General features: G+C 39.5%; 1 protein-coding gene across 4 annotated transcripts in view; it reads right to left on the bottom strand.

Moving 5' to 3' along the window:
* Positions 1 to 16,245, bottom strand: part of MCTP2 (multiple C2 and transmembrane domain containing 2) — a 229,837-nt gene that overhangs the window by 101,871 nt on the left and 111,721 nt on the right. For all 4 annotated transcript variants that reach the window (XM_029066580.2, XM_029066584.2, XM_029066581.1 and 1 more), the window contains 2 exons: positions 4,534 to 4,720; positions 3,615 to 3,708 (listed from right to left, as the gene is read on the bottom strand). In XM_029066580.2, coding sequence (XP_028922413.1) covers positions 3,615 to 3,708; positions 4,534 to 4,720 — 281 coding nt within the window. The remainder of the gene's footprint in view (positions 1 to 3,614; positions 3,709 to 4,533; positions 4,721 to 16,245) is intronic.

Genomic DNA, 16,245 nt, shown 5'->3' with positions numbered 1-16,245 from the left:
TGATGGGGGAAGATAAATCAGGTAAATTTTCCTCCTAGATTCTCCGATCAGGTGTCATCAGTAGCATGGTGTATTGGGGAGGAAGGAAGAGTAGAACTGAATAATAATGATTATGGTATTTGTTAAGTGCTTACTATGTGCCAAACACTGTTCTATGCACTGGGGTATGGTAATCAGGTTGTCCCACAGGGGGCTCACAGTCTTAATCCCCACTTTACAGATGATGTAACTGAGGTATAGGTAAGTGGCTTGCCCAAGGTCACACAGACAAGTGGGAGAGCCAGGATTAGAACTCACGTCCTCTGACTTCCAAGCCTGTCCTCTTGTCACTAAGCCACACTACTTTTCTAACAGAACTAAACACTCCCTAATTCCCCTCTCGACACTAACAGATAAAGGGCCTTGGTATGTGTTTGTGAGTGGCGTTGGATGTTAATGTGCATAAAATTGCTTTCGGTGGTGGAAGCAGGTTAAAAAAAAAGCTCCAAAGGCACAGACAATTTCTTCTTCTTCTAGTAATAATAATAGTGGTATTTGTTAAAGCAAATAAGCAAATTTGTTAAAGCAAATAAGTGTTGGGGTAGATACAAGATAATCAGATTGGATACAGTCTCTGGCCCCATGGGACTCACAGTTTAAGTAAGAGGAGAATAGGTATTACATCCCCATTTTACAGAAGAGGAAACTGAGGTACAGAGTTGTTCAGCGACTTGGTCACAATTATATAGTAGGCAAGTGGCAGAGCCAAGATTAGAACTCAGGTCCTCTGACTCCCAGGCCCCACTGCTTCTCAATGTAATTCCCTATAGTAACTATCACAGTGTTTGGCCTAAAATGAATGTTTAATAAATACTAATTATAAGAAACTTAATTTGTACCTGTGAGTTCAAAATATTTCCAAGATTGGTCATCCAATCAATCATTCCGTGGTATTTCTTGAGTGCTGAGGTGTAGACCATTCTACACCATAACAACTTTTTGTACCGACGCAATACTAATTCACCCAAGCTAAAACGTCATAAATATTCCAAAGACATTTTAAAGTTTTACCTTTATATATAGATTTCATAGTATTTTTTCTTTCCATAAAGAGAAAGCTTTGAGAAGCAGCATGGCTTAGTGGAACGAGCACAGGCTTGAGAGTCAGAGAAAGTGGGTTCTAATCCCTGCTCTCCCACTTGTCCGCTATGTGACCTTGGGCAAGCCACTTAACTTCTCTGTGCCTCAGCTACATCGTCTGTAAAATGGTAATTAAGACTGTGAGCCCGACATGGGAAAATCTGATTACCTTGCAACTAACCCAGCGCTTAGAACAGTGGTTGGCACATAGTAAGCGCTTAACAAAAACCATCATTATTACTATTATTATTCAAATCTTTCTCCTGAGGTACATGATATTAGATGAATTGCTAAATTCCGCAATATAAAATTGAAACATTTCAAGTGCTACCTTCATAGGGAATTTCCCAGCCTCAATTCACTCTCAAAAGCAACAGCAGTAGAAATAGTTTCTACATTTTCTGGGAATAAAAGAAATTAGGTTGCTCTATGCAATGACTATGCATAGATGGTCAGTGGGGACCACTGGCTTTCTAACAATAAATATGTCCATTTTCCATCCCTAATGGAACCATTTTTCCCCCCTGAACAATCACAATGCCACACTGGCCTAGGCAATTGCACATATTTCATCATGCAGCTCTGTAAATTAAATAACTTCAGAGTATCTCAGACTTCAGTTCATGAATTTTACTAGGACTCTCAATGAAAGTTCACCTCTTTCAATCCATAGTAGAATCACAATCAATTTGTAGATACTTTTCCAAGACACACTGACTTTTCGTTAAAAGACTGGGGAATGAAAAGAGTCCTGACAATCTAAATCTCCTCATCATTGAGGCTTCAGAGCAGATTGCTAATTACACTTGTGTAATGAAAGACTGCCTCCTTCTGACTGATACAGTAAAGTAACTTTACATGCGGCCCTAGCTAATTCTTCTCTGATTAAGTAAAAGATCAGCTCACTAAGGCTGAAGCCAAAGTATTCCCTCCAGTGCTTAAAAAAAAAAAAATCACAAAATAATCTGAGTTTCTCATTAAGGAAAGGGATTGCAAATAATTTTGTTTCTAAAAATAAAGAGCAATACAGACTATAAATATGACTGACTGCTGACAGGTTCTTTTCCCCAGTCTGCAGACAACCCTAAGCACCCAGGTAACAGCTGGCAACAAGTAGAAGTTTCGACCCCTAGCCCACATCCTTCCTCTGGCCTGGAACGCTCTCCCTCCTCAAATCCACCAATCACTCTTTCCCCATTCAAAGGCCTACTGAAGTCACACCTCCTCCAAGAGGCCTTCCCAGATTAAGACCCTTTTTTCCTCAGCTCCCCCTCCCTTCCGCGTCACCTTGACTAGCTCCTTTTGCTCGTCCCCCCTTCCCTGCCCCACAGCACTAATGTATATATTTATATATCTATAATTCTATTTATTTATATTGATGCCTGTTTACTTGTTTTGATGTCTGTCTCCCCCATTCTAGACTGTAAGCCCAGTGTGGGCAGGGATTGTCCCTCTTTATTGCTGAATTTACTTTCCAAGTGCTCAGTACTGTGCTATGCACACAGTAAGCACTCAATAAATATGATTGAATGAATGAATGAGTAGAATGAAGTTTGCTTTTAAAAGATTGGGACATTATGTCAAACTTTCAAGAACTGTTATTTGTCAATTGTAATAAGGTTTATACTCATCAGGACAAAGCAGGCAAATAAAGCTCTTTACATCACTATGCCATAGTTGCCACCTATTTTAGTTCAGCTCTTATTCTAGGTCATATGATGTTGATATAGAATAATAAGTTAAGAGGGATAGATGGAAAAACAGTGTAACGTCATATCCACCAATGTTACTACTGTGAAGATATTAACTTGGGAACAGAAGTTCCTAATTGTAACCAAGGGATATCATTAAGCAGAATATCTTTTCCTAGTAAGACATTTAATACATACAAAAGGTCCTCAGACAAGAGAGTCTCCATATAAATCATTAACAAAAAGGGGTAATTTGTTAAGGGTAAGGAGAGGGAAGAGTGTACTATACACACCCTCAAATTAAGGGTTTATATGCAATTATCTTATCCTAACTCTGTGGAATAAAATTAGTACCATAAGCATGATGCTGCCATACATTTTTTTATAAATTATTTATTCATTAATTCATTCAATAGTATTTATTGAGCACCTACTAGGTGCACAGCAATGTACTAAGCGCATTTAGTACTTGTACTAAATTACAAGAAATACACCTCTTCTGTGGTTGGTGTGAAGTAATTCTACTACTAAACATATGACCACCCTCCACTACAGCCATCACATATTCCAATTCTAACAAAATAAACCCTTTTTCCTATTGGATTATTTGAGATTTTCTAATCATGAAATCAACATTCCTTAAACAAAGGATAAAACAAAGACATGGCCTGAAGACATTTGCTTAGCTCCTTGACTGTTTATGAAGCTGTTTGCTAGTAGGTCATTCAGGAGCAGAAGCAAGAAGAAATTGCAGAGCCAAAAATAAGCCACAGGGAAATAGATGAAAAGAAGAATACTCTATACCTGAGAAATCTGCAGCTAAGAGATCTAATGCCTTTAAAACTTTCACTTGTAAAAAGCCAACATCCTTCACATCTTTCAGAGAGTTCTGGAAGCACTGGAATAAAAGAGATTAAAAAGGATCAATGAAATACCACTTAATGTCTACATTCATTTCATGAATGTTTTCTAAATTTATCCATTTTATATACTTTTAAACGGCACAGCTTCCAAAGCCAACATATATGTAATAGGTCATACATCTGTCAAAGGTATATACAAGGTTATGATCAGAGTGAGTTAAAGGCATCTTTAAGGGTTAATTTTTACCAGTGACCTTGCAGTTGCCCTAGAAAGGCACGGATATTTTGTCAGTGTGACCCTTACTTTTTTCACATCTCCACTGAAATTGTTTTATACATTCTTTTTCCAACTTGGCCAATGGACACGAGGGGACCTTTCTCCTTTCAGTTCCCATGCTCCCCCTCTTCCACTGCACACTTGCACCCAGAAATTCAGGGATGTCACCATTCCACATTCCTTAAAATGGGAAAGTCTCAGATAGAGGTTACAGTAGATTTATTCTACTAAATCTCTACTTTAATTATTTTCTTAAAAATGTAATGTGTTATAAGAAACTGTCCTCTATACTCATAATTTAGGCATATGAGCCAGGTAAATACTCATAATTAGAGATCCACATTCCAGGGGTGCATGTTCATCACCATAATATCAGAAATACCTTTGTCCTAAAAATTCAAACAAATAAGCCAACAAATAGTTTAATTTCATCTGTCCACAACCACACTAATCTCTATGTGTAATAACCTCTTCATGAGACAAACCATTAAATTATGGACAAAGATCCCTTTTATGCAGTTTTGCAGATCATATCTTGGTTTCAACTTAAAAAGAAAGTGACATAACACTGCAAAGCACTCACATATCGCTGGGATATCTGCTTTCTCTCACTGGGGTCTGCCAAGGGGCAGACACATAGATCAGAGATAGACACTCCCGAGCAGGGCGTAAGTGTGATCAGCATACGTAGTGATCCCAGTCGGTTTTCCAGAGGCAGTTCTAAACAATTGGCTTGCTTGAGTGGTAGTGCCGCAATGTCCACTTTACACCTACAACGATTTCATGAATCAAAAAAAAAAAGTGATTAAACCTTGGCTTCATTAGGACATTCAAAGTCACCGGTTTTATTTTACAACCCATTGTGTTCCTCGGACCAATTTTTCCTGGAGGTCTTACTAAGCTTGTACTCTAATTTATAGTCAAGTCTACTACAGGGGAGAGAAGGGGGCAGACATTCTGCTAGTTGGTAACACAAAATGTCAGTGACACTCTATGACCGAAATGGGGAAGAGGCAGGGAGGTGGTCAGATTAGAAAAAAAAAATGGAAAGACAGAACAAATACGATAAGACTTGGATTGAATGTGATAAAATAAAATTACTGTAGAAATTAACTATTATTAACCTGAATATATTTTATAGCTAGTCTCCTCTTTTACAAATATATAAAACAAAGAATTAGCGCTTAAAAATGGAACAGAAAAATGGCAGTTGAATCCTGATGGAGAAACCATTTTCTACCTGATTAATACCAACTGGCAAGTTTTTATTTAAAGAAAACTTGTTAAGGTGTTTTCTTAATAGGCAAAAATTCCACAGGGGTCCCCCAGGTGGGTTTCTTCTGGGTAAATGGGGCATGAAGTGCTGTTGATTGATCCCATTTTAGTTGCATTGCCAGAGCAGTTTATACCCATCTGCTATAAATTGCATGTTTTCCGCCTCTTAACAGCCAATTTTCTGGGAATGTTGAAAACCTCAAACACATTTCAGTACAGAAACAAACACAAAGAAGTGGCTGAGGTGGTAAACCATTTTATTTATTTGGTTACTGAAAATGCCCTGGATTTGCAAAGATCAGGCAGAACTCGGTTTCTCTTCTGACAGAGTCTTTGCAGCATTTTCTGGGAGCATGGTTTCATTGGCTTCATCCTTCTGTCCGGAAATCATTTTGGCTCCTTTTGCCCTCAAAAAAGACTTGGCAGGATTGAGTGCGGGGGGAGGGGGGCGGGCCAGGAAAAGATGGATCAGGAGAGTGAGGTCAAAGAGGGGCAAAATTGAGATTTGACCCACTCCATGTGGCTAGGGACCAGCACAAAGGGAAATGCACCAGCTGGGTTCTTATGGACAGCTGAAGATATGAATGAGGGTGCTCTCTAGCTGGATAGCTGGAAATGTATTTCCTTTAATTAATCAATCATATTTATTGAGTGCCTGCTGTGTACAGAGCACTATACAGAGCACCTGGTAAAATACACTATAACAGGAGTTGGTAGACACATTCCCTAGCCACAACAAGTTTACCATCTAGAGGGGGAGACAGACATTAATATGAAAAAATGTTATGCATATGTATTTAAATTCTGTGGGGCTGAGGGAGGGGTGAATAAAGAGTGGAAATCCAAGTGCAAGGATGATGCAGAAAGGATTGGGGGAAGAGGAAATGAGGGCTTAGTTAGGGAAGGTCTCTTGGAAGAGAAGTGAAAGAGAGGTGAGTGATGGTCCATCATCAATGAAGAGAGAGGACAATCAAGGCCAGATGCAGGACATGGGCAAGGGGTCAGTGGTGAGATAGATGAGATCTAGGTACAGTGAGTAGGTTGGCATTAGAGAAGTGAAGAGTCTGTTCGTGCGAGATCTCTGCCAAAATCAGCCAGGGAGCAAGGACTTGGGCCTGCCCTCAAGAACAAAATTTCTCACAAGTGCAGGGCCTAATTAATGAACCATCAGAATGGTCCTTCAACTCTGTGTTCCTGGATATTTAGTGGACTTTACTTGGGAAAAGATATCCAAGTATTAAGAAAACCTTTTTCAGTACGAGATACCAGAAGAATCTAAGACCTTAGGAATGTGACTCCTACTTAAACTCATGGCCTAGAGAAGCAGGGTGGAAAGAGCCTGGGCTTGGGAGTCAGAGGTTGTGGGTTCTAATCTTGGCTCCGCCACTTGTCAGCTGTGTGACATTGAGCAAGTCACTTAATTTTTCTGTGTCTCAGTTACCTCATCTGTAAAATGGAGATTAAGATTGTGAGCCCCATGTGGGACGACCTAATTACCTTGTATCTACCCCATTGCTTAGAACCGTGCTTGGCACATAGTAAGCGCTTAACAAATACCATCATTATCATCATCACAGCCAGCATCCTGACATGTATTCATCAATGTTTCCCCAGTTTCTGGACAAAATAATCAACTCTCAAAAATAAAAGGTTAAACTGGTAGTCGAGTGAGACTATGCTTCCAAATCTGCCTGAGGATTTTACATGAGATAAAATGAAGTTAGCCATACAGTTGCAATTTATCTTTATAAAGTAAACTGCTTCCTCTTTACCTAATAATAGTTGGCAGTAAAGCCAACTCTTCTGAGACACTAAGTTCATAGTCTTGACTTGTAAGTGACATTTAATTATACCTACAGGTGACAACCTGTAGATGGTAGGCTTGAATTCCAGACTCTATTTTTTCAATCATTTTAAAGTGTTCACTTAATATATTTCTGGACCAGCTAAGATCTACCTTCCAGAGGATCTTTATTCTGTTTCTCATTGATCTGACATTCTCAGAGCCAGGGAAACCCAGTATGAGAACACCGAATTGAAAATACACATTAAATGAGATGAAGCTACGGATAAATACATCTCACAGATAGACAGGAAGACTGTGTCTTCCTTCCTCCAAACCATCAAGTGGAAAATTCATTTCAAATCCATTTTAAATAAACCTTAGCAGAGGAAAAATTATATCTCTTATAAGTGCTTTAAGGAGATAATTAGATTTAACATTAAATGACATACAAAAGAGGTTTTATTGTTGCTTTTCAGATGTTCCAGATTTAAAAGACCTTTAGTGTGTTTTTTTTCTGTAATAAAATTTTAGCATCTCCTTTTAGGTGCCGATTAAGGAAATATCAAATCTTTGGTTGAAAAGAAAATTGTATGATAAGAACTGAAGAGTTTAGGAATCAGGAACAATAGGCTAGAATCTCATTAGGTGATGTCTAGTATGTATGGAGAGGGGTGTTCACTCATGGATAAAGTTGCCACAGTCCACTATATGAATTTCCACACTACAATCAAGGTTCTAAGGAATGGGAAAAGTAATTAAATACCCAATTTTATTAGGAAGGGAATATACTTAAAACATTTTTGTTCCCCCTGACTTTCCTTTCTTTCTTATGTTCATTCCTAACTTCTGTGCAAAATCACTGACCCCTCATGCTTATTGGGCTTCACTAAATAATAATTGTGCGGTAGTTGTTAAGTGCTTACTATGTGCCAGGCACTGAACCAAGCTCTAGAGTGGACACAAGTAAATTGGGTTGGACATAGTCTCTGCCCCACGTAGGGTTTACAGTCTCAATCTCCAATTTACAGATGAGGTAACAGGCACAGAGAAGTGAAGTCACTTCCCCAAGGTCACACAGCAGACAAACGGCGGAGCTGGGATTAGAACCCATGACCTTCTGAATTCCAGGCCCGTGTTTTATCAACTATAACATGCTGACAGATGTCCCTTCTGTTATCAAAGCATTTTTTCTGAAACATGGTTCACCCTACCCATATAATTAGGGATGGTCTTCTACAGTATAGGGAATAGGCAAGATAGCATGAGTGTAGTTTTTGCACTCCAAGCACTGTTTCAGACTTTCCCTAGCGGCCTAGTGGAAAGAGCACAGTCCAAAGAGTGAGAGAACTTGGGTTCTAATTCTGACCTCTGCCATTTGCTGTGTGACCTTGATCACGTCACAACTTCTCTATGCCTCAAATTCCTCATCTGTATATTGGAGATCCAATATCTGTTTTCCCTCCTTCAACTTTGAGCCTCATGTGGACCAGTGACTGTCTTTCCTGATTATTTTGTATCTACCCCAGCTCTTAGCGCAGTGGTTGCCCACAGGAAACATTTAATAAATACTACGGTTGTTATTCCCTGGCACAGCCACATGCCTCAAAAATCACAGAGGAACCATAAGTTTAGGGGGCAGAAAAGAGGGGGGAAGCTGAACTTAATATCTCAGTTAAAACCAATTTATTTTCCTGCCTTCATATGAGCAGCAGGAGGATGGCTCAGAGTTGCAAGGACTTACATGGAGTAGATTCGGGACCCATGAAAAGCCAAACAAGGACTGGAAAGCCTGAAAAGCCAGAAAAGCCAAACTGATAAAATTTTAATTCAAATTAATTTTGTTTTGGATTCAAATCCATATATTCCCCAGCATATGGGAAGTAGTACGTCCTAGTGGAAACAGCACTGACCTGGGATTCAGAGGACCTAGGTTCTAATCCCAGCTGATCCACTTGTCTGCTGTGGACCTCAGATAAGTGACTTAACTTCTCTGTGCCTAAATTACCTTATCTGGAAAATGGGGAGTAAGCTTGGGAGCCCTATGTCTTAGCACCTCATTATCTTGTATTTACCCCAGCACTTAGTAAGGTCGTTGGCACTTAACAAATACCATATAAAGCAAAACAAACAAAAAATGCTTAAAGGGCATTCAGTGTAAAATATCACCTATTCTGGACTATCCCAAACAAAATTTTAAATGCCCAATTTTTCTGGATGTATCCTTTTATTCACTCAATCGTATTTATTAAACGCTTACTGTGTGCAGAGCACTATACTACTTGCTTAGCACTGTACTAAGTGTTTAATGGCTCCTTCACCACATTACATTCAGTTCTGCTGTAACAAATGTTTTTAATGTGCATTTGGGCTAGAATATGATTATGGAATCGGGGAACATTCTTCTGACAATGTGAGCCTGTTCGATCCAATGTTGTGTGCTGCTGAGAACGCTTGTTCCCAAGTAGTGTAGGAAAGCACTACCATACACATTTTTCCTAATGTGAGGTTTTGCATGAACGCAACTCTCACTTTATAGAACTGGGAGCATATGTGTTTCCACGACATCATTCGATGCATTCTCCCAGAAATCTAGTTACATTCAAAGCAGAACTCATTCTCTACAAAAACATCTCTATGGGCCTGTAATGTGCTTGAACATGAAATATAGGAAACCAATCATTTAAATCTGGAACAATAAGCTAAAACATGTATAAAGGTTTCTCCTGTAGAGAGAAAATTGATATACACCCAAATACAACATGTTTAATCTAGCATCCCTAGAGACCAAGGAAGCTGGGTTTACTACTCACTCACTGTTTTTATTTCTACATAATTGGGCCAGAACCGCTGTGTGAGATAACTTCACACCTGGTATACTACATATACCATTAAATGCCTTAATGTCTTCAGGTCACTAGGGGAACGTTTGCTATACTGCACTTTAACTCATCTACACCCCATATTCCTTTCCCTCTCCCCATATCTTATGCCTCAGCATATCTATCATTTCCACAATCCACAAAAACACTGTGTGTTCTTTACCCACCTAGTCTCTTCTATATCTCCCACTGTAAAGAGCAAAAAGCAGTTTAAGGGAGAAAGAGAGCTACTTTTCCAGGCATTTGTGATAGCACTTTTTTCTTTAGCATTCTATGTGCATTTTCCTTGAATCTTTTGTTCTCTATCCAGCATGACTATCCCTGGTCGAATTCAATTTAAATTCCCCTTCTTAGATACTACAGAGAAGTCAGAAAATATCTGGATGCAGGCAAGGTTTGAATTGAGATAGACAATATCAATCGATCATTTGTATGTACTCAGCACTCATTATATGCAGAGCACTGTGGTAAGTGCTTGGGAGAGTACAATTTAACAATATAACAGGCACATTCCATGGCCACAATGATCTTATAATCTAGTGGGGGAGATAGTCATTAATATGAATAAGTAATTTATAATATATAAAGATATGTACCTAAATGGCATGGGATTGGCACAATATTCTTCATTTTTCTATGAAAATCTTCTGGCCATGTTTCCCCATTCCTCAAAAACCTCCAGTGGTTGCCGATACACCTCTGCATCAGACAAACTCCTCATCGTCGGCTTTAAAGCACTTAATCACCTTGCCCCCTCCTATCTCACCTCACTACTATCCTTCTATAACCCATCCTGCATGCTTCGCTCTTCTAATGCCATCCATTTCACTATACTTTCATCTTCTCTATCTTGCCACCAACCTCTTGCCCACATCCTGCCTCTGGCCTGTTACACCTTCCCTCTTCATATCCAACAGATGATTATTCTTCCCACCTTCAAAGCCTTACTGTAGTCATAGCTTCTCCAAGAGGCCTTCCCTGGCTAAGTCCCTCAGATCTACTTCTTCCACTCCCTTCTATGTCACCCTGTCTTACTCCTTTTATTCAGCCTGCCTCCCATCCCCATAGCACTTATGTACATAACTGTACTTTTATTTATTTCTTGATGTCACCGGCTCTAGACTGTAAACTCATTATGGTCAGGAAATCTGTCTGTTATACTGTTATAATGTACTGCCCCAAGTGCTTAGGACCGTGCTCTGCACACAGTAAGCACTTAATACAATTGACTGACTGATGATTACCATGACTTACTAATAATCCTGGACAACACCAGTTGGCAGAACCATTACTTCCAATTTTGGGGGGGGCAACTAGACCTAGCCAACAGCTGACCAGACATTATAGGGTAGAGTGGGAGGAGGTGATGGCACTGGGAGACAACTGGAGGAAACTTCTTCCTGTCCACTCCCAGGAAACTTGCATAATTAACCCCTGCCCAGGGCCAAAGGGAAGAATTGAGCTCAAAAATTCTGAAAACATACATTCACCCACAATCTGCATTTTCTTTTCCCTTCACCCTTTTTGTATTCCTCCCGTGAGTCTATGAAGGAGACACCAGGGTCCAAATAGCATCATTATTTTTTATATCTAGTAAGTATTTGGGCCCAATTTGGTCCATTTACAATCTACATGCTGATACAGCATTGCTCCTGCCCTCTCATTCGCTCTTCTCCCCCTCATTAATTCTGCTGCATTTTAATGCTTTAATTCAATGCATAATTTTACTGTATCAGGCAGCCAAATCTGCCAGAGTCTTACTTGTCGTGATAGCTTTTAACCTCGTATTCATTACCATAATTCTATGTTTTATATTGCAGACTGGTCAGCTTTTAACTTAAATGCAAGAACAGAAAATAAAGCAATAGTTTTAAGGGCAGTAAATCTCAGGAGCTAAGGGAGAGAAGAAGGGAGAGAGAGGAAAAAAAAAACACCCAGGAGAAAAACTGTGAATGTGTCAAGTCTGGCCATAAAAATCAGATAGTCGATTCATGGGAAGGCTTTGGGTCCATTTTGTTTGTCCACAGAAATGCTACAACCCAGAATCTCTACCAGTTATGATCCATGAGCAAACCCCTCTGGTGACGTAAACTGACTGAAGGCCAACTCAACTTTTTATGACAAAGACTAGGAGTTGTGTCTGAGAATAGACAGCTGAATTAGGTCCACGGATCCTCATTCCAGAACTCTCCAGATAGAATTGGCTAGAATTTAACCAGTCACTACAGCTGATAACCCTGAAATAATGGTCTGCTCTCCCCAAAATATATCATTTGATAAAAAATAATTTTAAATCTAATCCTAGTGAAATTCAGAACTAAATTCTGCAATGAGAAAGCATCATTTCACTACAAAAAAGGTTGGGCTCAGTGGGAAAAATGTGAACACTGTACTTTACCTGCTTTGCAAGAGAGAGAGAGAGACAGAGATAGACACAGACAAACACAAAAGGAGGAGGAGGAGGCACAAAGGAAAAGGGTGTGTGTGTGGGGGGGTGTATGTGTGTGTGTGTGTGCAAATTATAATTGGATTTAAAGGGAAGCCATGGCAAGTTAATTTGGGGGTTGTTTTAGACTAATCCCTCATTCCCATCATATTTTCCAGATACAAATTCAAGCAACCTTATGACCAAAACCGGTGTCTGATTTTTGTTAATCAGATCATCAAATTTAGCCCTGGAGTTTGAACTTCAGAGGCTTTAAACAGCATCTTGTAAACACTCAGAGTTTGTTGCTATTTTATCCAATTTGTGGATCTGATTAAATCTCGACATTGGTCATTATCATGTTGGAGAATCTTGTTTGACTGTAACAGCCAGGGCCTTCACAGTCCTCTAAAATGGATTCTGACTAGAGTTTCTAATCCCATATTTTCCTTGGGTAGTTACACATAAAGGATGGGTAACTTTGGTTCTAGTTTGGGGTTATACAAATAAACAGCCCCAAATTAAATAGCATGAGCAAAAAAACCTTTGAGTCTAATACTGTAGACATGATTCAACACAGTACCTACAAATCAAAGTCATCTCTGTTACTTGAGGGAAACAGTTTAGAATCACAGGATTGGAAAGGATCTTGGAATGTCATCTAGTCATTGTCATCAGTAATGTTTGAGTGGCTTCTGTGTGCAGGTGCTGTACTCAGATGCTTGGCAGATCATGAGAGAAGTAAAAGACACAGTGCATGCTCTTGAGGAGTTTGCAATCTAATGGGGGATTTTGCAATATAGTCTCTTTGTTCTAGGAAGGATCTTACCAAAACCTTCCTGCATAGATTAAAATCTGCCACAACTCTCAATGATAACTGCAGTTTCTCCCAACTGTAACAGGAGAGATGTTTGGTGGTGTTCTCTACTTCAGTTAGAACCCTTGGACCTCCATTCCATCCTCGACAGGGAAAATAAAAAAGGAATCAATAATCACTCACATCTTCTTTATTTTTTGTTAAGGTATTTGTGAATTGCTTTCTCTGTGCTAGGCATTGTTCTAAGTGCTGGGGTAGTTACAAAGTAATCAAGTTGGACACAGTACATGTCCAACATGGGGCTCACAGTCTTACTTCCCATTTTACAGATTAGGTAATTGAGGCACAGAGAAGTTAAGTGACTTGCCCAAATTCACCCAGCGGACAAGTGGTGGAGCCGGGCCTAGAACCCAGGTCCTTTTATTCCCAGGCCTGTGTTCTATCCATTAGGCAATGATGCTTCTCACCTCTAAAGTTTTATTACCAATACTGATTTAAATCCTGTCTTAGACTCAACTGCATTAGATTTTCTTATGGAAGATCCATTTAACAATCCCTTAGTATTTATCAGAACACTGTTCTGCATCTTCTCTTAGTTCTCATTTTGCATAAACTGCAGATAGAAAAAAATCAGATACTATCTTCAAATTAGGGTCTAACTAATTACCTCCTGATTTCTCCAGGCTATAATTTTGTTTATTTAGAAGTCTATTTCTTATTCTGAAACTAAGATCTAAGAATCCTGATGCCACTGTTCAGAGAGAGAATACTGGGCTAGAGGGGCCAGAGTTCTGACCCAAAATAGCCATTTATAGCCATTTCTGGTGGGTTTTGGTTTATCCACTACTGAAGTTACAAAGTCTTGACAACCCTAAGAGAAAGTTATGAATCTGGGTTGCTTAATGTGAGTTTTGTTGGGGGAACATTCCTTAGAAAGACTCTTTTTCAACTTATATCAATTAGCTGCAAACTAGGATTCTGAATCTGGAAAGGGTGTGACTTTTCCCACCTGTTACAGGAGTTTTGTGTTGGTAAACTGCATTGCTACAGAGTGTTTTCCTTTAATTGGGCACTTTGCATTTAGAAATTTGGGATAAGGTGAATCCAGTTTTCCCTCCCTTTGAAAGTCTAAAATGAAGACCAAAGTTTTTAATTAAAAAAATAAATACAAAGTAAACCCACAAAGAAGAGTAGTTGAGCCCTCAAGTAATCTGCATAACACACAACTTAAACTATTTTGTTTGTCCAAAGAAATGCTGCAACCCAGGATCTCTACCAATTATGATCCATGAGCAAACCCCTCTGGTCCCCAAAATGGGCAAAAAATGAAACATTTTAGAGAAGGATTTGTCTCCATTTAGTAGGTTCAGTGGTGAGGAGTGCACTCTGACTGCCTCCCAGGAGAGAACTTTGTTATCTTTTTACCTCAGGAGAGGAAAAAGGAAAAGGATGCAAAAAAAATATATCCTTTGGAGTCCAAGGAAAGGAAGGCCACTCTGATCACAAGTGTAGGTACACTTCTTACTTGCAAACAGGAAATATCTAGAATAATAAATGTATGCTCAAATGACAAAACAGTGAGAAAATGGCAAATCTTAAAATATTTTCTCAATGTGAAGAGACATAACATTTAGGGGCAAAATCTTTCCTATTGTGTCAAAGGAAATGTGACATCACATTGACATGTTAAGTGAAAGGGTATTTGTTCTTTACATATGCAAAGAACATTCTAGTTATCCATCACTAAAGGACATGATTTTTCCTGGCCTGGATCTAAACAAAAGAGAAAGTGTTCCTCCTCTGACTGATTCATTCTTACCCTATGGGAACACTAAGAGTCCTTGGCCTGAAGGCCATCCATCATCAGTGGTACTTATTATGTGCTGATACTGTACTAAGGACTTGAGAATAATACAAGATTTGGTAGACCTATTGCCTGCCCTCAATGAGCTTACAGTTTAGAAAGGGAGACAGACATTAATATAAATTATTTATAATATACAATTTATAGATATATATGTAAGTGTTGTGGGACTGAGAGTGGGGCAATTATCAAATGCTCAAAGATCACAGATCCAAGTGTGTAGACAATGCAGAAGGGAGAGGGAGCTGGGGAAAAGAGGGCTTAATCGGGGAAGGCCTCTTGGAGGAGATGAAATCTTAATAAAGGTTCAGAAGTGGGGAGAGTGGTGGCCTGGCATACATGGAAGAGGAAGGAGTTCCTGGTGAGGGGGAAGATGTGGGAAAGAGGTTGGTGGGGAGATAGATGAGACTGGGGGATGGTGAGTAAGCTGGCTCTAGAGAAGCACAGTATCAAGGCTGGGCTCTAATTGAAGATCACTAAGGTAAGCTAGGAAGGGGCAAGATGAATGAGTGCTTTAAAACCTACAATAAGGAGTTTCTGTTTGATGAGGAGATAGATGGACAATGACTAAGGGTTCTTGAGTAGTGGGGAGGCAATATCAGAATATCAAGCAAGGATCCGTTCAAAGGTAAAGCAGATAGAGGCAGGAGTGCCAGGGGATAGCAGAATTGGTTCTCATTGATGTTTAAGGGAGACAGACTTTTCGAGGTTCTAAGAGGCCCCCTTTAAATCTGTTTATGGATGGATGGGCATTGTGGGAGCTGTTCTAAACTCAATGGCTCTCAAAGTTTCCTGACTTTCAACTTCAGGGACTGGAGTACGCCCACTGGGAGGTTCTAACAAAAATGTTTAGGCCCAAACAAATCCCAGAAACACTTCGGCTTTATCTGCATCTTCAAAGTCACGATGACCAGGACTGTGGAAGGGGGATTGGACATGGAGCTCCCTGTCCCTATTGTCCCTAAAGCAATTTTTTTCTGCTCTTAAAAATGAAGATGTGACCCCTCATTCTCATTCACAAACACTTCTCTGTCGGGCAGTGAACATAATGAAGGTTAAAGATCACCTTGGATCTTTCAAGCTTCCGCATACCAGCCTCACCAGGGTGAGAGCAGGGAAGAAGGGTAAGTAACATGGCATTATCCTGGGATGGCCACATGGTTTAATAGGTAAGGTCTCCAAAACTTTTATGTTTTAAACATTTGGGAGTTTTGATTATGAATATATTTCCTATAAGTCTCCCTATAAA

Source organism: Ornithorhynchus anatinus, chromosome 5 (genome assembly GCF_004115215.2).
Source record: "Ornithorhynchus anatinus isolate Pmale09 chromosome 5, mOrnAna1.pri.v4, whole genome shotgun sequence".
Taxonomy (NCBI): Eukaryota; Metazoa; Chordata; class Mammalia; order Monotremata; family Ornithorhynchidae; genus Ornithorhynchus; species Ornithorhynchus anatinus.
The sequence above is the reverse complement of the archived record's forward strand: the minus strand, read 5'-3'. Positions and strand labels throughout refer to the sequence as shown.